General features: G+C 38.7%; 1 protein-coding gene across 4 annotated transcripts in view; it reads right to left on the reverse strand.

Annotated features, from left to right (window-relative positions):
• dhx9 (DEAH (Asp-Glu-Ala-His) box helicase 9) overlaps positions 1–22,972 on the reverse strand; it is a 77,826-nt gene that overhangs the window by 50,057 nt on the left and 4,797 nt on the right. For 2 of the 4 annotated variants that reach the window (XM_078561386.1, XM_078561388.1), the window contains exons 2-8: positions 19,219–19,375; positions 17,307–17,447; positions 10,880–10,982; positions 7,932–8,038; positions 6,810–6,958; positions 2,437–2,483; positions 297–433 (exon numbers count right to left, since the gene is read on the reverse strand). In XM_078561386.1, coding sequence (XP_078417512.1) covers positions 297–433; positions 2,437–2,483; positions 6,810–6,958; positions 7,932–8,038; positions 10,880–10,982; positions 17,307–17,447; positions 19,219–19,329 — 795 coding nt within the window. In that variant the 5' untranslated portion in view covers positions 19,330–19,375. Of the gene's footprint in view, positions 1–296; positions 434–2,436; positions 2,484–4,159; positions 4,322–6,809; positions 6,959–7,931; positions 8,039–10,879; positions 10,983–17,306; positions 17,448–19,218; positions 19,376–21,593; positions 22,080–22,972 lie in introns of those variants that run through there. The other 2 variants (XM_078561387.1, XM_078561389.1) reach the window with 2 other exon arrangements.

Below are 22,972 nucleotides of genomic sequence, written 5' to 3' on the forward strand. Positions count from 1 at the left end.
GCTCACTGCTACGCCTCTTCGACTTAGCTGAAAAGGGAACTGAGGGTTGACAAAAAAAATCAAATATGTGGCCATCTTAAGTCTGCTCAAGTATTCATTGTTAAACCAACTGAGTTAATGTGGGAGCTATTAGAATAGGTATTTTGTCAGTCAGTTTATGGTATCACAAATCAATTCAAACAACCATCACGAAAGGAAGATTTGATACAAGGAAATTTCATCACAAAATAGTGCCTTTATCTTGCACTACAGTAACATGCAATGTCATGAAACACTCACCGTGTTAAATTACTCACCTTTTCTGTTTCTTTTTTCTTTGTGTGTCCAGTGAAAGCTTCAAACACCCCCAGATGGTAAAGCTGTCTGACCAATGACAGTGCACATGACTGTGCAGCCAGTTTCTTATTTGAGCCATGTTCACGGGCTGTGATTCCTTAATAGAGGGAGGAAACAATACAAACAATTCATCTTTCAGCATGAATTTCGCAATGTTATTTATGCAGCGCATGGAGTTCCACAGGATGCCCTATCTAGCAACTTCAAGGCAAATAAAAATCACTTCAAGCAACGAGATGCTTTAGGATCCCACCTGCTACCATTATAATTACTGGGTTATAAAACTGCAATGACTATTATTCCTGTAGTGCACAAATTCAAGGTTATCGCCATGCAATTATCGCACATGTATATTCTTCTACAATCAAACTGTTCTTGTAAATTATACAATAAGTTAATTTTCAACATCAGTGAAAATATATTTTTTTAATTATTTTTAAAAATATGTGGCACTCACCATCCTAAACATTGTAAACTAAACTTTTAACCTTTCAGTCAGTTTTAACTTATTGCTGCTTACTAAATTCCATGTACCTGAAAATGTTCAGCTGGCTAAAAGGGATAATCACTTGAGCAAGTGAAGTTTAGTCAAACTTCAATGGCAACTGATAGACTAGCTACAAATTGTATGGATAAGCCACTATCTTTGACATAACTGTTACGCATTCAGACTGTCATCTTATCAATGTAAAGGATTTACCAAGAATACAATGTGTCTTTAAATAGTTAGCAATCTAAACAGATAATGTACATAAGATTCAAAAGAATTTGAAGTTTAAGAATGGACATGGGAGAGAGAATTATTACTCAACAAAATGTACAACACAAAAAAGACTCAACTGTGCCTCACTTCAAGTTCCCCACTTCCAAGTAAGGATTCAAATGGACCTATCTGGATCAAGTTAAAGCTCGGCCGGGAAATAGGGTGATGGCCCCAATCATGAACAGAGATTTCTTTACGCACAGAGCGGAAGAATGCTTCCTAATCCTCAGATCAGTGCATGGATTCCAGTTTGAACCCACATTTCTTTACTGCAATTAAACTACATCAAAAAAATTACAATTATTTGCTGGTAAAATGATGCTTCAGTCATCATCACCCATGAATCATAATTCATCTCAATGCAGAATACAGCATGTGTTTTATTTTCTTCACTGTGATGATAGAACATTATACTTGACAGCAACTGTGGGACAGACATATATACTTAAATACAAGACGAGTCTGTCCAAAATTCCACCTCAAAAAAATCCATGATTCTCATATAAGATGGGGATCACTGAACAAAGCTTCTATCAATCAAGATTCTCACCTTCACGTTAACTAGTGTCTGCAAATATATTTTCTCTCTTCTCAACCAATGCAATCCTATATGCTCCCTCCAAACTTTAGACTGGACACTGGCTCCTGATGTTAAAATTAATCTCACTGCATTTAATCAGTTGGGCATTTTCCAATTTTAAATCAGTTTAAGAAAAGTTGCCATTTAATTAGCAAAACAGTAGAGGAGCAGAGCAATAAATTACAACAAGAGCTGATATTGTTACTCCTTTTGTGGCTATCAACTTTGGTAAAACTGCTTTGTTAAGAGAGAAACCAACCGGGATGAAAACCTGAAAGGGGACTTGGTCCAAGTTTAGAGAACTGTTCACCTTTTAACCCTGAATGAGGGACATAAAAATCCTAGTCTTATATACAGTAACCACTGTACCTCTACATGCCTAAAGTAGAAACTTGGAATTTTCAATTTCCCAATTTATTGGCATAAAAATTTAAAATTTTATTCGCTTCATTCATATATACTGATTTATTCTACTAATCTCCCTACTTATTGGCTTCAGTCTTTCACCGAAAATACAATTTCTCCCCACTTTTGTGAGTAATTTCATTTTTAAAAAATTGTTATATTAAGAATTCTCATTTTGCTCTTGATTATTTCATTAATTTAATGGATGCATACTGATTTGATGGGCTGAAGGTCCTTTAGAGACTACTGCATAGCAGCTAAGCTGTTACTGCAGCTTGTTAAAATAACTTTGTTTACAAGCCTTACAGTCAACAGTGAAGTTATTCATGTCAAAATGCAAGTGGTTACTTACTTCTTCCCAGCTGTCTCACGTGAATAGTCATCTCTGCAATAAAACTCCTGAAATGACATGCACAACATGAAATTAACCCTGTCGTTTCAGCACTTCCACCATCTCACTGATACCGAAATGTGTAATAAATTTAACTAAATAATGCTCAGCACATTCTGAACAAATGATAAAAGATTTGAATATTTAATTTTTATACTACAGACGTGATTTGGTGAATTGGGAATGCAGCACTCTATGCAAAAACGTTGGACATAGGAGATAAAATTGCTGCAAGTAGTAATCTAGAAATTCAAAGAATGAGTTTAAATGTTCCAATGTTATAGCTTCTAAAGGTGAAGATCAGATATGTCTAAACAGTAAACAAGGTCAAAATTCAAAGGGATTCAAAAACAAATATAACCAATTTCAGTGGAGCAATGCGAAATTTGAGCACAGTGCACAATTAATGGCACAACACTACTGGCTGTTGCGCAGGAATTACAGACCAAGTGTTTACACCAATGTCTCCACACAAGGCGAAGTTTTCATTTTAGGCATGCAATTAAGTAGAAATCCCAATGGCAAGTCAGACCCATCTACTTGCATACCTCCAAGGGTAGGGTTACAGAGAAGAATTGGTGTAACTCCATAGATGGTCATGTATGCACCTTTTAACACAAAAATATTGAGTAGAAGAGAAAAGCCTGAATATCAATTGACAAAAATCTTTAATTTAAAATGGTTATTTGGGTTTACAACACAGTCTTGACATAAACAGTAAAACTTTTAGCCATAGTTGGTAGGGCATTGATTGTATGGAACTTATTTTTAAGCCCCATAAGCCAATTTTGGTTAAATTTCATCATCTTACTGTGCATCACAGCTGAGTACAGCAGCTTATGTAACCTATCCTTTGCCATATATAGGCTTAGAAGTATTTGGAAATATTTGCCATACACTTGCGTGGAAGTACTTAATAAATTCCATACTAATTTATGAATCCACTTTTTACCTGTGATACAAACAAAATAAATGATTGACGTATATAACAAAATAACGGTTACAAGAAAGCATTGAATTTCCTAGTTTTGAAGAACTTTGTGCTCTAATTTTAAGTGCCTACGTTTTTGCATGCAATTTCTTTTTACTTCTGAACCTGATCATAATCAATTGCCATAAACTACCTATTCATCTATGTAGTAAATTCAGACAGCCATTTTATAAAAGATAAACTTAAAAATAATTGATATAAAAAGGAACTGGAACACATCATGCAAAGATTTTAAGCTGCATTAAGACTTTCTCCATTTATACCTGTAATTTTAAAAAATGTCAGTGAGATGTTTTTAAGAAAAACACTTTCATGCACTTAGTATGAAACAAAAGAGGAATAATTGCACACAATACACTTTGGTAAATGCAACATTATATATATGGTTAATTTCAACCATGCATTAGCATTTGAATGGAAAACTATTGAGTTGGAACTAGCTTCCTGACTGACCAATTCCATAAAGAATAAAGGAAAGCATGGATTGTCATATCATCCCAATTTTCTAGTGCTTTAACACACGTATCCAAATATGAGTTTTGGTTGTGCAGTTCTAAAGATAACAAGCAAATGATGTGCCAAAAAAAGTTACCCCATCAATATTTGACTCAGTCCCGGAATCTAGTTCTTGGTATCCACAGTCTTTCTTCAGCACTATGCATGGGTCTTTTTTTTAAAATCTGTATAACTCACTTCTGATCCTACATTTGGTCAACTGAGATCAAGCACAGCAACTTCACGATTCAGAGAAGCCTGTTAATAGGCCCATTATCCACCAATCTTGGATGCCAGTATGTTTCTCTGCCAAGCTCAGTAAAGTTCCAATCTCCATCAGCCCTAGGTCCCCTAGAACACCTATAGGAAAAGTGACACCAGAAATCAATAGCTGTCTATGATTGCTTGTACCATCATTCCTACAATGGAAGGATACCATGTGACAGCTTAGTGCAGCCTAAGCAACGTCACATGTTTGCAAGAGAGGTTTCTGGTGTCACCTCACCCCCATGACAGGTTAAAGCAGTGACAAGTTTGTCACTTTTTAGTTTTCTATCTACACATTATTCATCCCTGTTGTAAAAATATTTGCAATCTAACACACTAACTTTTGAAATCATAGTACCATTGCACATTAAAGTAGACAGCTCAGAACCTTCTGCCCACTGAGTTTCCACAGTACATAACTGATGTGCACCAATGTTTTTTGCCCTCAAAAGTAATGAATATTTTGCACACTCAAGATGTTACCATACAGCATAAAAACACAACATTTTGGGAGGTGGAATAGAATTAGGTAATTTAGTACCCTCCCAAAAGTATAGTCAACATAGGAAAGTGTTTATACAGTAGATCCCTGCTATTTGGCCCAGTAAAGTCATAAAATTTTCAAATAAATGAAAATCATCATTTTTGAATATATTACGTCCTGAAGTCCGATAAAAATTCACCAATCTGTTGATTTATTTCCCAAGTAGCAGGTATCTACTATATCATATTTAAGTGTTCTTAGCATTCATAGGGGTACTGGGCAACTACCCCGTAGAAAGCTCTATATAACATGGCAAGCTGGCTGAGAAACATACTGGTACCATACCATGAAGTATGGAATAACTCAGTTTTCAATCAAACAAAAATCATCAGTTACAACTGGAATATTTCTATGACAGTCAGTTTAAGAAAATACTTTTCTCTCACACTAATTTTCTCACAGATGAGTACAAATCCCACTTACCTGCTCCATCAGTTTCGTAAATGTATTAGGTTTACATTCTGTCACTTCTGAGTTAAAGGGTCAAAATAGTCAATCCTCGTGCTTCAATGTTGAAGTATTCAAAACCAATTTAAAAACTTGATGTGATCCAAATAGTACATTATGGCTTTGTTTAGCTATAATTTCCTTGTTACTCAAATCAACTTCGAGTAACTACAGATTGAAAACCCTAAACATTGAATAGTTGGTGTACAGTTCAAACTGATCAAATGAGACAAACTGTCTTTTACAGTCCATGTACACACATTCAACATTATAAATTTACCCTGCAGCACTGTCACCAATTTCAATAACAGCATGATGAGGAATATGAGAACGCTGCTGGCAATTCCAAAAGCAATCTCAAGGTGTATTTTCGCTGGTCCTTCAAGTTCCATCTTTTCTGGTTTTTCTCCGCTTATTGATCCTTACATACTTTCCCAAGGCATAACAGGAGATCAAACAGGCAGGAAAAAAGGTCAAGTTTTTAAACAATCTAATGTTATTATTATTCAGAATGGCAGTGCAATGATCTGGGAGATTACCGAGTCATCTTTCTCAGTTGCTATTGATACACAATCCAGGGCAACAAGGTAGAAACTAAAAAAAACCAAGAATTTAACTTTTTTGAATAAAGAAGTTTATTCTTGTGCATAATGCATCTTTGCCATCTAGGCTAGTCTGAATCATGGCAAAAAAATGTTGTCAATGGTTCCTGTTGCATTTTCAAGTTATTTTCAGTTTTGAATATAAAGCAAATTGGTGCCTGATTTAGGAAATTAAAAATACAAGAAATTCTGGCAGCATAAGAAATAAGTTGCATTTACAGAGCACTATTTACATCCTCAGAGCATCCCAAGCACTTCTCAATAAAATACAGTTGAGATGTTGTCATTGTTGTCATGAGAAAAGCAAGCAGAGCTTCTTCTTTGGGAGGTCGGTTAAGAGATAAATGTTAACCAGGATGATGCTACTCCTATGGCAATCTTCACATGGGATATTTTATATCCATCTGAGGGGGCAGATGGATTCACAATTTTAATATTTCATCTAAAAGACAGCAGCCTTGACTGTGCAGCACCTCACTTAAGTGTTAGCCTAGAATATGTGTTTAAATCTCTGAAGTCCGTATTCAATCCACAAATTTCCAATTCAGAGGTGTATGTGCTACCACTGAGCCATCTCTACCCATTTAAAGTAGTTTGCAACTTTTGTAGTTCTTAGAAATAACTGGAGTAATTATCTTTTGGATTTAAAAGGTCAATATACATTTGATTTACTGAATATGACAGATACAATGTTTACTCTGGAACATATATTCATTCAATGAGATGGACTTAGTTGGGCTATTCTTGTGGTTTCTGGGAGAATTACTATTTTTATTACAAGCAGATCAGTGCATCCACCACCACCAGTTAAGGCAGCCTGTGGAGGCAACAGTCACATTGTTCCCATCACTGAAAGTTAACCTCATTCCAGAAGAGGGGATTGGTAGGATACCAATTGACCATCTCAGAATTGCATGAAATGAAAACCATGAAAATTATTATTGTAGAATTGCTCAATTGATTAGTCCACAATTAAAATATGCCAAACCTGTTGTGGTCAGGTCCCACTTGTGAATACTTATAATCTGCTTGAATCTTCTCTTTTTGGAAGAATTGGTTAAGTTGAGCTTTGGCATTTTCAAGTGTCCAGTTGCCATGAAGACCAGCATTCAAATCCAAGCCTTCAGATTCCAGAGTCTAGGAAAAGGAGTTCTTTTGTTATGAAGAGTTGTACAAAAATAATGTTACTTTTTTTTTAAAACACAAACTGCCCTGGCTGTATTTTCAAAAAGCTTACATATAACAAACACTGATGAAATACAATTATTCCTGCAGTGGCTAACTGTCTAAATAGACTGCCAAATACATTGAGGTACTCAGGCTCAACTCTTGGTCTGTGGTAAGCTATCAATCTCAACCAGTGTTATACCCTAAGAAAGGGAAAGACGGGTCTAAACTAAGTTGGTCAAGGTCCCTGCTCCTACTTGCATAAGATCCATAACAGCAAAGTCATGTTTTCATGCAGTGTGTATTATTGAGAAGCGAGAATTCTGCTCATTCTGCTCGTTTCCTAAACCAAAGACATCAATACCAACTTCAGTACCACCATTATCACCCAGTTACCTCACAACGGATCAGAGATTAAACCTCCTTGTGTAACCCAATACCACACCACACCATGCACTGACCCACCATGACACCAGGGAGTATCATATCTGATTGTCTATTCCATTGATTATGCAGTATAACAGGAGGACATTAATTATGCCTTTTAACAAGACGACATGAAGTGCAAATAGACATAACTATGAATCCGAACAAAAGGCAATCTGAACAACTTTCATTTCAGAGGCTTTATCTTTTTTACAACACATAACTTGGTTCAATCTGAATTCAAAAATTGCAAACAAGAGAAAATGTTCTGATGAAAGGGCACGACCTGAAACCTTAACTCTGTTTCTCTCCACAGAAGCTGCCAGACCTACTATGTATTTCAGTTTTTATTTTAGATTTCCAGCATTGCAGTATTTTTCTTTAGGGAGATGTTATTTTGTCTGACTTTATTAGTATGTGTTATGCAGAAAATGTTTCTCAAACTATTTTAGTGAACATATTGAAATACTTAAGTCAGTCACAGTACAGCTCTACTTAACATATACATATCCCTTACTGCTTGGGCTTCCTGTTCATCTCTTTTCTCATAATATTCCTTTAGGTTGGCTCCACGTTCCCAATAACCATCGAATCCTCCTCCCCCGCCTCCTCCATTGCCAGTACCTACAAAGGCAGAATCATTTTAAGCAACACTTTTAAAGAGCATTGTTATAACCTTTTCTACAATACACTCAGGTCAAATTTAAAGGCACTCTGATATTGCTTTTGAATTGCTGGTACCTGACACACACATCCTGCATCCAACAGTCATATCAATTCAAACCAGAGACATTTTTTAGATCAACGGCAAAGAACTGTTTTTCACTGGGCTTACAATAGATGGTCATGGCATCTTCATGCATGAGCTGGCTTGCTATATTCAATCAAGATGTAGTGCTTGGAAATTTAAACCCTGGTTAAAATTAATGGAACTGTTTTTATAGAATCATAAAGTGAAACAGCACAGAAAGAGGACATTAAGCCTATTGTGCCTGTCCTGGCTCTTTGATAGGACTATCCAAGTAATTCTGCTCCCACCCCATTGCCCGATCATACTTTTTTTTTCTTTTTTAATTATTTATCCAATTCCCTATTAAATCTACTTCCACCACACTTTAAGGTTTTGGTCAATAATGACCTGTAGGATGTTGATGAGGCGTTAAACTATGGCCTCATCTGCCCTCTCAGGTGAACTTAAAACATCCCATGGTGGTATTTCAAAGAGGAGCAGATAAGTTATCCCCAGTGTTCTGGCCATATTTATATCTCAATCGACATCATAAAAATAGATTATCCAGTCATTTTAACATTGTTGTTTGTGGGAGATTGTGCACAAATTGGCTGTTGTGTTTCTTACATTAAAGCGCTAACTACACTTCAAAAGTACTTCATTGGCTGTAAAGCACTTTAAAGTGTCTGGCGGATGTGAAAGGTGCTATATAAATGGAAGTCTTGCTTTCTTTTTCTTCTTCCATGAATCTTAGGTCACTTGTACATGGCCAGAACAACAAAAGCTGCTGGTTGAAGATCAATCCAGAAACAAACTTCAAAACAATTTATGGCGTGCGTTGTAAATTTAAGTGCCCTTTGTTCTACCTGGGTCAGCTTGTTACAGTTGTTGGGCTCTCACCTCTGATCCACTCCAGGACTTGACCGCATAATCTAGGCTGACAATACAGTATTGAGGGACTGTTGCTTTTGGTATGGGACATTAAACAGATGTCCTCTGTCTATTTAGGTGAATGTAAATGATCTTAAGGCACTATTTAATAAAAGCAGAGCTGTCCCAGTGTCCTAAAACCTAGGCCTCAACCAAAGCCACAAAAATAGATTAACTTGTCATTTAGCTCATGCTAAAAGCTCATGACTGTACTTCAAAAGTTCATTGTCTCTCAGAGCACTTTACAGCCAAAGAGGAATTGAATGGTGCTATGTAAAAGCAAGTCCATTACTTTGTATGACACGTGAACTTCATCTCTTTAACTTTAGACGAACAAAATCATGCCTGACTACGCACCTCTTCTTTTTAGGAGTGACATTCCAAGCAGACAATCCCCTGACATGGTATATTTAAATTTCCAACAGCCATTATTAAAGATCCTTGGGCGACTACTGAAACTCACAGTATAACTTGGGTGTAGATTTTTTTTAAAATGGTGAAGCATTTACTTGGGTAGTGACATCAAGGTGGGGGAAAGAAGAGTATGGAATAAAATGCTTCAGGATTCATTGAAGGGCCCTCTATTATTCCTAATATTCATTAAATGAAAAAACTCAGCAGGTCTGGCAGCATCGGTGGAGAAGAAATCAGTTAACGTTTCAAGTCCTCATGACCCTTCGGCAGAACTGAGTATAGTTAGGAGAGAGGTGAGAGGGGTGGGGTGGTATTTCACCTCTCTCCTAACTCAGTTCTGCCGAAGGGTCATGAGGACTCGAAACGTTAGCTGATTTCTTCTCCACCGATGCTGCCAGACCTGCTGAGTTTTTCCAGGTAATTCTGTTTTTGTTTTGGATTTCCAGCATCCGCAGTAGCTTTTAGCTTTTTGTTTTTATTCATTAAATGAAATGCATTCAGAATCCTAACAAACACTGGTCAAACAGGTTTATATAAAAGTTGGAAGCAGCAAAAGAATAAAATCTACAAATGTATGAATCAGTGGCAGGTGAAAATCAACACAGACCAATACACAGTGCGACATACACAAGCAAAGGATTTTTTCTGTCATAATATGGATGGTGCAGGTGAACTTAAAATTGATGTGGAAAAGCATCACAGGAAATTGTAGAAATAGCAATTAACATGTCAAATCACAGTTTGTTTTTGACTTCTTAGTCATTCACTGCATGATTTCTTAATTAAACATAGATGAGTTTTCTTTGGGGAGGGTAAGATAGCTGAAAAATTCTCAATAATTATATTTAGTACATCTATGTACTTATGCAAAATTCTTGCTAATTCTTTGCTGTTCAATTTTCACAACGTTTTCCATACAAAACTATGACAATCTACTGTACAAGTTCTTTCCTGGTTGCGAGTATTATCCAGAGACTCATGCATACAAAAAAAGGGAAGTTTGGCCAGTTCACAGTTCAAGTGGAAATTGAGTTGGTTCACGGAAAAGAGAAACTAGATGGCATTTTATCAGTCCTCATTGTATCTGGCAAATTCTGAACTGAGGGAAATGATCACACCAAATTTAGCATAAGGTATGAAAAGAATAAGCCAAGTAAATGAATGATTAATCTCACAATAAGCAGATATTACTGCACGAAAATAAGCTGTTTTTGGCTTGTATGGTGAAAATGTTAATTTATGTTTCACGAAATAAAACACTTTATTGCAACTCCACCTTGAATTAGCTTTAGTGTCCTATTAACATCTCCCAGACATGGAGAAATTTGTTCAAAGTGTATTATAAATGCCCAAAATAATCCTACTTTTTAAAAAAATGCAGAAAGGCTCACCTGTTTCAGTCTTTATAGCCAAGTGAGGAGGACAGGGAACATCAGATGGCAATTCCCCCAGCACGCCACTCTGACCACTATCAACAGCATCAGGTTCAACTCCCTATCAGAATTAAAGAAGGTAACCATCACCATTTAATTAAATAGTTTACATCTATAAAGCACTTACTGACATATACATATATGGACAAGCGATCAGATAGACCAGTGTAAAGTTTGGTTCTAATTGAAGCAATAAAATTGCTGCCAAGATCAAGTACCTGAAAAAAGGAACCGACTGGAATTAAGCACATAAATCTAAATAAACTTTAATATTGCTGAAAAGAGAGACATGTTGCTGAAGCTTTTAGTCTTGCCCTCATCAGGACAAATGCAAGAATGCCAAATTTCAAATGATCACAAGAATTTATACCACAGGGGAAAAGGGTGCTAACTGATTGACACACTGGCAGCACGTAAACCCAAGTAGATGGTATAGTCATGCGATCCTCTCCAGGCCCAGCGCTCACAAACATTTTCATTTGTTTCTACAAGAAATGCACTTTTGATTCAATGAGCTCTAACTTACAACATCATACATAATTCTAACATGGAGATGATATGTTCAAGATCTGCAGCCACGTGTAAGGATTTCCTTACACACCTTAATAAGCTCCATCCTGCGCTCAAATTCACTTTTGAGATGGAGCAGTCTAATGCACTCCATTTCCTCAAAGTGCTAGTTGAGAAATCTGCTAATGGGTTCTCCATTACAATCCACTGCAAGCCTACCTTCACTGGTCAATATATTCTTTGGGGTACATATAGCTCAAGGCGCTAAGATTGGTCACCAGCAATCTTGTAAATAGGGCTCTCGCCATTTGCTCACCTTGTAAGTTTGATACAGAATAGACCACATCAAAGCTACCCTGCTCAGATCATTGTTCACTGTGCTTATCTCATTAAAGCAAACAAAGTTCTTACAGGGCTTGAAAGGGTAGAAAGAGGTTTCCAACAAGGAGTTGGTGGGGAGGGGAGCGTCTAGAACCAGGGTACATAATCACAGAATAAAAGGTAGGCTATTTAGAACTGAGATGAGAAGAAATTTCTTCACTCAGAGTGGTGAATCTTTGGAATTCTCGACTCCAGAGGGCTGCAGAGGCTTAGACATTGAGTATATTCAAGATGGAGATCGATAGATTTTGATATATTAAAGGTATCAAGGGATATACGGATAGTTTGGGGAAATGGCATTAAGGTAGATAATCAGCCATGATCTATCTGAATGGCAGAGCAGGCCCGAGGGGTTGAACATCCTACTCCTGCTCCTATTTTCTATGTATCCCGCAAACTCCCAATTGGGCCAAAGGCCACCAATTTCAGACCTGAAAAATGCCTGGTCTACCTCAAATTACCCTGGAAAGGCAAAATATCTCAAAAAACTGCAACAAGTTAAGCAAGCTGTGTCATGGTGCTACTTTGCAGTGTCTATGTGAGTGGTTTTCCACAAACAGAATGTTGCTGTCGGCCCAAAAAGACGTTCTGCTTACCATACAATTGAGCAATGTCGTGCATGAATATCAGTGCCGGTGTGATGCCAGGTGCATAGGCCATACGTCCCAGCGACTGGCTGAGCAAATCAAACAGCATGTTGTTTGAAATGGGCTGAGTACAGCTTGTACTCAACCAGCCTGCACTTGCAAAACCCAAAAAACTTCTTTTAGATGTTAATTCCACAATTCGGTAGCACTTGCTGAACAATCCTGAGTGTGCTGCTAGCTACATGAGCAACCTATTTAAGACAATCAATCGAGCTTGTAACATGGCTCACTAGAAGTGACATACAATCTTACGCAGTGACTCGTTCTCTGCAAACAAAAGGAATTCGTTCAAGCTTTGCAACTTTTCTTCAACTGGGGTACCTATAGCTCCCCAGTGCTTTCTCCATTGCAACGCCTCGGCCAATTGAGGTCAAATTGCCAAGCAATCAGCACCCTTTTCTTTTGTAGTATAAATTGTAATTGTTTTAAATTTGGCATTCTTGCATTTGTCCTGATGAGTGCAAGACAAAAAGCTTCGGAAACATGGGAACAGGACTTAGGAGCAGGGGTAGGCCATTCAACCCTTCGAGCCTGCTCCATGATTAAATAAGATCATGGCTGATCTAATTGTTGTCTCAACTCCACTTTCCTGTCTGCCGCCCCCCCCCACCCCATAACCCTCGATTCCCGTGTCTATCAAAAATCTGTCTAACTCTGCCTTGAATAAATTCAATGACCCAGCCTCCACCACTTTCTGGGGAACAGAACTCCACAGACAAACGACCCTCTGAGAGAAAAATTCTCATCTCCATCTTAAAAGGGAGGCCTCTTATTCTTAAACTATGTCCCCTAGTTCTAGTCTCCCCAACAAGTGGAAACATCCTTCTGGTATCTACCCTATCAAGTCCCTTCAGGATCTTCTATATTTCAATAAGATCACTTCTCATTTTTCTAAACTCCAATGGGTGTAGGTCATTCAACCTGTTCAAGTTTTCTTCACAAAATATGCCCTTCATCCCAGGAATGAGTCGAGTGAACCTTTTCTGAGCTGCTTCTAACAATTATATCCTTTTACAAATAAGGAGGCCAAAACTGAACACAGTATTTCAGATGTAGTCTCACCAATGCCCTATACAGCTGCAGTAAACTTCCCTTTTATATTCTATTCCCCTTGCAATAAACACCAACATTCCATTTGCCTTCCTAACCACTTGCTATACCTGCATACTAATGTTTTGTGATTCATGTAGCAATATCCCTATGTAACACCTAGTTCTGCAATCTCCCCCATTTAAATAGTATGCTGTTTTTTCTATTTTTCTTGCTAAAGTGGACAAGTTCACATTTTCCCACATTATACCCAATTTGACAATTTTTTGCCCACTCATTTAACCTCCCTTTGCAGACTCTCCGCCTCCTCTTGACAACTTGCTCTCCTACCTATCTTGCTGTCATCAACAAATTTTGCTACCATACATTTGGTCCCTTCATCTAAATCATTGATGTAGACTGTAAATAGTTGAGGCCCCAGCACTGATCCCTGTGACACTCCACTAGTTACTGCCTGCCAACTTGAAAAAAGCCCATTAACCCTTCTCTCTGCTTCCTGTTAGCTAACCAATCCTTTATCCATGCTAATATGTTACCCCCCGCTACACCATGTTCTCCTATCCTGTGTAGTAAGCTTTGATGTGGCATCTTATCAAACGCCTTTTGGAAAACTAAGCACATCATATCTACAGGTCTTCCTTTATCTACCTTGCTTGTTACTTTCTCAAAAATCTCTACTAAATTAGTTAAACATGATTTCTCTTTCACATTATGATTTTCTAGGTATTCTGCTACAACCTCCTTAATAATGGCAATTTCCCTATGAGAGATGTGGGACTAACTGGCCTGTAGTTTCCTGCTTTCTGTCTCCCTCCTTTCTTGAATAAAGGTGTTACATTAGCTAGTTTCCAATCCACTGGAACCTTTCCAGAATTTAGGAAGATTTTAACCAATGCATCAACTATCTCTGCAGCCAATTCTTTTAAGACCCTAGGTGGCAGACCATTTGGTCCTAGGGTCTTGCAAGCCATTAGGTCCAATTATTTTCCCAGCACCTTTTCCCTAGTGATGGTGATTATTTTAAGGATCCTCCCTCCCATTCACCTTTGGATTTTCAAGTATCTTTGGAATGTTTAATAAGTCTTCTACAGTGAAGATAAGACACAAAATATCCATTCAACATATCCACCATTTCCAATTCTCCAGACTCACTCTCTATAGGACTAACACTAACATAGAACAAAAGAATTAGGAGCAGGCGTAGGCAATTCAACCCCTCGAGCCTGCCCCGCCATTCAATACAATCATGGCTGATCTCATTTTTGCCTCAACTCCAATTTCCCACTCTCTCCCCATAACCTTTCAACCCTTTACTAATTAAAAATCTGTCTATCCCCTCCTTAAATTTATTCAGCGTCCCAGCATCCACTGCACTCTGAGGTAGTGAATTCCACAGATTCACAACCCTTTGAGAAAAGTGATTCCTCCTCATCTCTGATTTAAATCTACCACCCCTTAGCCTAAAACTATATCCTCTCATTCTAGAATGCCCCAAGGGGAAACATCCGCTCCATGTCTACTTTGTCTATCCCCTTTAGCGTCTTATATACTTCAATTAGATCTCCTCTCATCCTTCTAAACTCTAGCGAGTATAGGCCTAAACTGCTCAATCTCGCCTCATAAGACTAACTTCAGTTACTCTTTTCCTATTTAAATACTTGTAGAAACTCTGTTTTTATAGCTTTCTCTCATACTCAGTTTTCTCCTATTTTTTAAGTCATTCTTTGCTGATTCTTAAAATCTGACCGATCTTCTGACCTACACCAACCTTTGCAGATTTGTACATTGTTTCTTTCAATTTGATACAATCCTTAACTTCCTTATTCAGCCACAGATGATGCTTCCTTCCCAGAGACTCTTCTTTCTTGGTGGGATAAATCTTTGCTCAGATTTATTAAACATCTCCTTAAAAGTCCGCCACTGCAACTCTGTCCTACCTTTTACTGTCCTAGTTTCCCAGTTAACTCTAGCTAGCTGTGCTTTCATACCCTTATAATTACCTTTATTCAGGTTTAGAACCTGAGTCTTAGAACCACATGTCACCCTTTCAAACTGAACATGAAATTCTATCATGTTATGATCAATATCACCTAAAGGCTCCTCTACCATGAGGCTATTGATTAATCTTGCCTCATTGATCATTACCAGGTCTAGAATGGCCAGCTCCCTGGTTGGCTCTAGAACATAATGCTCTAAGAAATTGTAAAGCATACACTCAATGAACTCATTTTCCAGATTACTTTTGTCAATCTGATTCACCCAAATCTACATGCAGATGGATTATTGCGGTACCTTTCTTACACACACCATTTATTTCTTCCTATATACTTTGAGCCCTGAATCTTATTTACCCTACTCCAATTTGCTTGTGGCTCAGGTAATAATCCATAGGTTATCTTTGAGATTCTGCTTTTTCATTTAGCCCCTAGTTGCTCATAATCCCCAAGCAGAACCTTTTTCCTAGTCCTATGCATGTCACTGGTGGATCATGACAACTGGATCCTCCCCCTCCCACCGCAAGTTCCTCTCCAGCCTCAAGCTGACATCCCAAACCCTGGCACTGGGCAGGCAACAAAGCTGTCTGGACTCCCACACTCAGCTGCAAAGAACTGTGTCAATCTCCCTGACTATACTGTCCCCTACTACCATTACATTCCTATTAACTCCCCCAACCTGAATGGCTTCCTGTACCTGAGACCATGGCCAGTTGCTCATCCACACTGCAAGCTTCGTTCCCACAAGCTTCAAGAACCTTGAACCTATTGGACAATTGCAAGGGCTGAGGCTCCTCCACTTCTACCTTCTCAATCCCTTTACCTGCCTCACTTGCAGGCACATACCCCTGTCCCTGACCAAATCAGAAGACCCTAACCTAAGGGGTGTGGCCGCTTCCTGGAATAAAGTGTCCAGGTAACTTTCCCCTTCCCTGATGCATCGCAATGTCTGAGCTCGGCCACCAGCTCAATGACTGAGCAAAACCCCATCAAACCACTGACATTTAGTACAGATGTTTGTGTCCTGGATCACACTGGTGCCCACAAACTCCCACATTTTGCAATCACAACACAGCACCGGCCCTGCCACCTTTATTGTGCGTTATAAATTAAGAAAATGAATTAATTAATAAACCCTACCACTCCCAATGATCTTTACTACTGCTAATAAAACATTACAATTACTAATATATTACACGAGTTTTGAAAGATAACTGAGCAAAATACTCATCACATTGCTTCCCTCATCCCTGACTGCAATCAATTCCCTCGCTCATCAAATTCCCGTTCACAGTCTGTATTGAACTGCACACAGTGATGAGCTAGTCTTTGCTTACATGCCTCTCTTTTCAGCTATGTTCAAGTTCTGTATGACCAAAAAACTGTTTATATAAACTTAATTAATTTTGTAATTAAACAAGCTAGAGGTACATACAGCTTTTAGTTATTGCTTTCATTTTTAAGTCCAGGCAACTGCAAACATGAAACCTTTAATTTATAATTTGTAATACAGGTTTTAAAAAATTTCTATGATCAACAAACGTTTACATCAAAAACAATTTCTGATGCATGCATTCAAGGAAAAAAGAATGTAGTTAAAAGTATCCCAATGGCTGGAAGAACTATTAAACTTTTTTTTAAAGAAAGGTTGGCTGCATCCTCTAAGATTTTTTAACGCCCACATAGCATTGGCTCAACATCAAAAACCTACTCCAATGCAGAAAATATGAAAGGTCTCAAATAAAACTTCTGTTTTATTCATTATCTATGTTTGAAGGAAGAAATGAGCAAATACGTACTAACCTTCAAGCTGGGAACCTCATCCGCTTTCATTGCTCCAGTCCTAACAAGGTAATTGACAAAGTCTCTGGCAGCATTCGTCTGGGCATCCTTCTTGCTGGTAGAGTTTCCCATACCAGTGTAATTAAATCCATCTATCCGAACCTAAATAAAATAGTGTTGTGGATGAATGCTGTCTCAATTTCCTCTTTCCAAATGCCTTTTTGTTGACTGCCCATCCCAGCACTTAGTTTATGCAATGTGTTTGCATACACTAGGACGTATGACTCAAAATCAAAAGATAGGTCTGTATTTTGACGAGGATACTTGACCCGCCTCCTCCTTCTAGAATAATGCCAACAATGTCACAGAAGAATGGAGCCCCTTTTATCTTATCCATTGTTTCTTGGAGAAAAAAACTCCTCAGCACAAAGGGCTTAATGCGTAAAGAAGCAAATACTGTAGAAAGGGAAGAAAATGACAACTTATTTTGAAAAGAGGGGACCGATATAATAAAATGGGATTGCAGGAGAAGAGGGCTTAGCTGCAAATTAGAAGGGAATATAAACCAAACCCCAGGGGAGATGAAAAGTTAGATGTGTGTGGCTGCCTACTTGGCAGACAAGATATTAATTGTACTTGAGCTAACATATTTTGTGATTATACTGTTATTGTATGCCTAAATTGTTCTATTCTACGTCTACCTTTTTATTGAATAGTAAGCATTCTAAACTAACCTGTTCACTGGTGTCGTTAACTGTAAGCCAAAGGTAGGAATTCTCTTCCCTCGAGCAAGTGAACTGCAGTTTGGTTCACCGGGGATAGCAATCAGTAGGGTAGGTACTTGAGGTAGAGTTTCTCAGGTCGCCACCCTATCCATCATGACGATAACTACTTGATCTGTGGTAGTCGAAGACCAAAAATCCCAACCAATTCAAAGCCCAAAATTTCAAAACAGCAAATATTCAAGTCTGACTTTAGCCCTAAATTAAAGCACAAATTTTTAAATATGGTCTTTCATAAAAGCACCAGGACACCAGAGACTTAGGATACAGAAGTCTAAATTCCCTATTCAATTGAGTTCCCAATCAAACAAACGGCTTCAGGCAGCTATTGGCTACCAAGATTTGGAGGAAGAGTAAATAAATGAAAGATAGAGAGTCTGCACCAGGATAGTCTTCTAAGCACCTAAGTAGCTTGCCAAGACAAAACAGTGGCAAGAACATTAAAAAAAATGCTGCAGATGTTGGAAATCCGAAATAAAAGCAGAAAATACATTAAATACTCAGCTATGGCAACATCCATGGAGAAAGAAAAAGAGTAACTTTCAGGTCTGTATCTTTAACAGATGACCTGACAAAAGGTAAGTCAACCTGAAATGTTAACTTTGTTTCTACCTTCATAGATGCTGCTTAATCTACAGAGTATTTCAAGCATTTTCTGTTTTTATGGCATAAACGTTATATATAGCTATATATAGGTAGTACAATATGTTCAGGAGAAAAATCACCTTCCACAGTTTCATGTTAAGTTAGCAGGAAGATTCACGGGACTTTTAATCAACTAATTTTGTTCAGTGGATATAGGTGATTGTAAAATTGCCCTGCTTGATTAAATCAAAATGCTACTCAGGCCACAAGGGTAAGAGAAAGGAATGAGATTTAACGTAAACAATTCATTCCAGAATCTTACAAAGAGAGCCAAATGAAATTAAAATAAAATTATACATGGAGAGAATTTCAATTTCCGCAGGTCCAAAAGCAGCTTTCTATGATGATCAAAGCTGGGTCGAAGTTTCAGTACTAGTCAAAACATCACACTCCACAGATTATGTATTCCTTAATCAATACATTTCTGCAACACATTGCTGTTTCAAACTCACGCTCCTAATTTTTCCATGGACTCTAATTGGAACAGAAAGCTAAAAGTATCATACCTCACAAACAAACTTCTGTCTATTCTTGTTACCAGCTGCACGGATGTCATAACTTGGAGTGACCTTACGCTTTCCACACCAAGCGTACAGAAAGTTCTTTATGTCTGTCATGGTTCCGTTTGATTCCCTGCCACTGTCGATGTTAATTGTATGCTCCCTGTGGAAACAAAACAACTTCAAATGAAAAACAAGAATAAAAACTTGGACGAATTTACAAAACATATTAATATGGTACATTTTGTAAAAAGTCCACTCTTGAAAGTGTTCTTTTCTGTTTCTTTTATTTGTTTAATAGATTGCCCATGGTTCAGGTGGTACTGCACTCACCTCTGAGTCACAAGTTTGTGAGTTCAAGTTCCACTTCAGGCCTTGGGCACAAAAATCTAAGCTGACACAGTGGTCGGGTGGTTAACAGTGAGGTTGAGTGTCTTGGGCTACAGGAAGATATAGACGGGATGGTCAAATGGGCAGATAAGTGGCAGATGGAATTTAACCCTGAAAAAAGTGTGAGGTGATACACTTTGGAAGGAGTAATTTGACAAGGAGCATGACAAGAGGAAATTCTGAAGAACAAAGGGACCTTGGCGTGTGTACATAGATCTCTGAAGGCGGAGGGGTATGTTAGTGGGGTGGTGAAAAAGGCATACGGGACACTTGCCTTTATCAATCGAGGCATAGATTACAAAAGTAGAGAGGTCATGTTGGAGTTGTATAGGACCTTAGTGAGGCCACAGCTGGAGTACTGTGTGCAGTTCTGGTTGCCACATTTTAGGAAGGATGTGATTGCACTGGAGGGGGTGCAGAGGAGATTCACCAGGATGCTGCCTGGGATGAAACATTTAAGTTATGAAGAGAGGTTGGATAGACTTGGGTTGTTTTTGTTGGAGCAGAGAAGACTGAGGAGCAACCTGATCGAGGTGTACAAGATTATGAGGGGCATGGACAGGGAGCAGCCGTTCCCCTTAGTTGAAGGGTCAGTCACAAGGGGGCATAAGTTCAAGGTGAGGGGCAGGAGATTTAGGGGGGATGTGAGGAAAAACTTTTTTACTCAGAGGGTGGTGACGCCCTGGAATGCACTGCCTGGGAGGGTGTTGAGGCAGGTTGCCTGACTTCCTTTAAAAAGTACCTGGATGAGCACTTGGCACATCATAACATTCAAGGCTGTGGGCCAAGTGCTGCTAAATGGGATTAGGTAGGTAGGTAGGTCAGGTGTTTCTCACGTGTCGGTGCAGACTCAATGGGCCGAAGTGCCTCTTCTGCACTGTGATTGTGTGACACTCCAATGTAGTATGGAGGGAGCATTGCACTGTCAGAGGTGCCGACTTTCGGATGAGACATTAAACTGAGGCCCCACCTGCCTGGTTGGGTGGATGTAGAAGATCCCATGGCATTACTTCGAAGAGGAGCAGGAGAGTTATCCCTGCTCTTGGCCAACATTTATCTCTCAATCAATATCACAAAAAATTCCATTGTTAATTGCTGCTTGTGGGAGTTTGCTGAGCGAAAATTAGCTGCTGCATTCCCTACATCACAATGACACATCATAATTTACTTCATTGGTTGTAAAGCATTTTGAGACATCATTGTGGTCATAAAAAGTGTTGTATAAATAAAGTCTTCCTTTTCTCTTTTTTACCTCATTTCCCACTTGTTCACCTCATTTCTCCCTTGTTCCTCAGTGGCTAACTACCATCTCCTTGAAAAATACCATTACGAGAAGATAATTTTGTTTTCCAACGGACAGACAGCTTCAGTGGTGTCTCTCTTTAAAACATTAGATTTGGATTTGACCACTTCATTTTCTATCCTAGCGAAGAATTCTACATGTTATCCCTAAAGGACCCCACACAACAAAATTATTAACCCCTTCTCATTGCACAATACCAAATCTAGGATAGCCTGTTCCCTAGCTGATTCTTCGACATATTAGTCTAAAAAACCATCTTGTGTATGCTTCAGGAATTCACCCACCACAGTATTATTGCTAATTTGGTTTGCCCAATCTATATGAAGATTAAAGTCACTCATGATTACTGTAGCACCCTAGTTACATGCATGTCTAATTTCCTGTTTAATGCTGTCCCCTACCTAACCACTACTGTTTGGAGGCCTATAGACAACTCCCCTTTTCCAGCCTTTGTTGCTTCTTAGCTCCACCCAGACTGATTCCTGAGCCAATATCCTTTCTCACTATTGCACTGATTTCATCCTTAACTAACAATGTCACCCCACCTCCTTTTCCTTATTGCCTGTCTTTCCTAAATAGAGTACCTTTGGATATCCAGTTCCCAGCCTTGGTCGCTCTGCAGCCATGTCTCCGTAATCGCAATCAAAACGCACCGGTATACATTTACACGCACTGTTAATTCATCTACCTTATTGTGAATGCTCTGTGTGTTCAGCTACAGTGCCTTTAGACTTGTCTTTTTAACATTTTTACACATTTTTTTTGTACTATGGCCCTATTTGCTGCCAGCCCTTGTTTCTTCTGCCTTCCACTTTTCTATCTTTCATTTCTATCTTTGTTTCCCTCTCCTGTGTCTCCCTGTTCAAGGTCCCATCCCTCTTCCACTCTAGTTTAAGCCCTCCTCCACTACTAGCAAATACCCCTGAAAGGATACAGGTCCTGGTCCTGGTGGGGTGCAACCTCATCTTCCCCAAAATCAGCCCCAATGCCTCAGGAATCTAAATCCCTCCCTCCTACAATTTCTCTCCAGCCACGCATTCATCTGATCTATTCGCCTATTCCTGATCTCGTGAGCACTGGGAATAATCCTGAGATTACTGCCTTTAAGGTCCTGCATTTTAATTTATTTCCTAGCTCCCTATATTGTACTTTCAAGACCACATTCCTCTTTTACCCATGTCGTTGGTACTGATATGGACCACGACCTCTGGCTGTTCATCCCCCACCTTCAGAATTTCCTGCAGCTGCTCAGAGACATCCTTGACTCTGGCACCAGGAAGGCAACACACCATCCTGGTGTCACATCTGTGGGCACAGAAACGTCTATCTGTTCCCCTTACAATAGAATTCCCTATCACTATAGTTCTCCGACTCTTTTTCTCTCTCCCCCCAAACCCCCTACCATGCTGCTGAGCCACTTGTGGTGCCATGGGCTTGGTTCTTGCTACATTTCTGAGAAACCATCTCCCGCAGCAGTATCCAAAACGGAAAAGTTTTAGAAACTAGCAAAGGATAGGTGAAAAAGGGGGAAATATTGGAGTGCGAAAGAAAACTAGAAGGAAATATAAAAAACAGGCAGTGAAAGCTTCTATAAGTATATAAAAAGGAAAAAAAAAGTAGCTAAAGTGAGCACTGACCCCTTAGTGGGCGAGAATGGGGCAACAAGGAAATTAACAATCATTTTGTATGCATCTTCACAGTAGAAGACAGAAAAAATATCTCAAGAATAGTGGAAAATCAAGAGGCAAAAGGGAGGAACTTAAAACATTCAATATCACCAGAAAAAAAGTAATGGAAATGCGAATGGAATTTAAGACTGTTAAGTCCCCTGGATCCGATGGCCTGCATCCTAGTGTCTTAAAATAAATGGCTGCAGAGAAACTGGATGCATTGCTTAAAATCTTCCAAAATTCCCTACATTCTGGAAAGGTCCCAGTGGATTGGAAAATCTCAAATGTAACACCTCTGTTCAAGAAAGGAGACAGAAAGCAGGAAACTTTAGGTCAGTTTGTCTAACATCTGTCATTAAAAAAATGCTGAAATCTGTTATTAAAGAGGACATTTAGA

The sequence above is a fragment of the Cetorhinus maximus genome, chromosome 17, assembly GCF_964194155.1.
Source record: "Cetorhinus maximus chromosome 17, sCetMax3.hap1.1, whole genome shotgun sequence".
Lineage (NCBI taxonomy): Eukaryota > Metazoa > Chordata > Chondrichthyes > Lamniformes > Cetorhinidae > Cetorhinus > Cetorhinus maximus.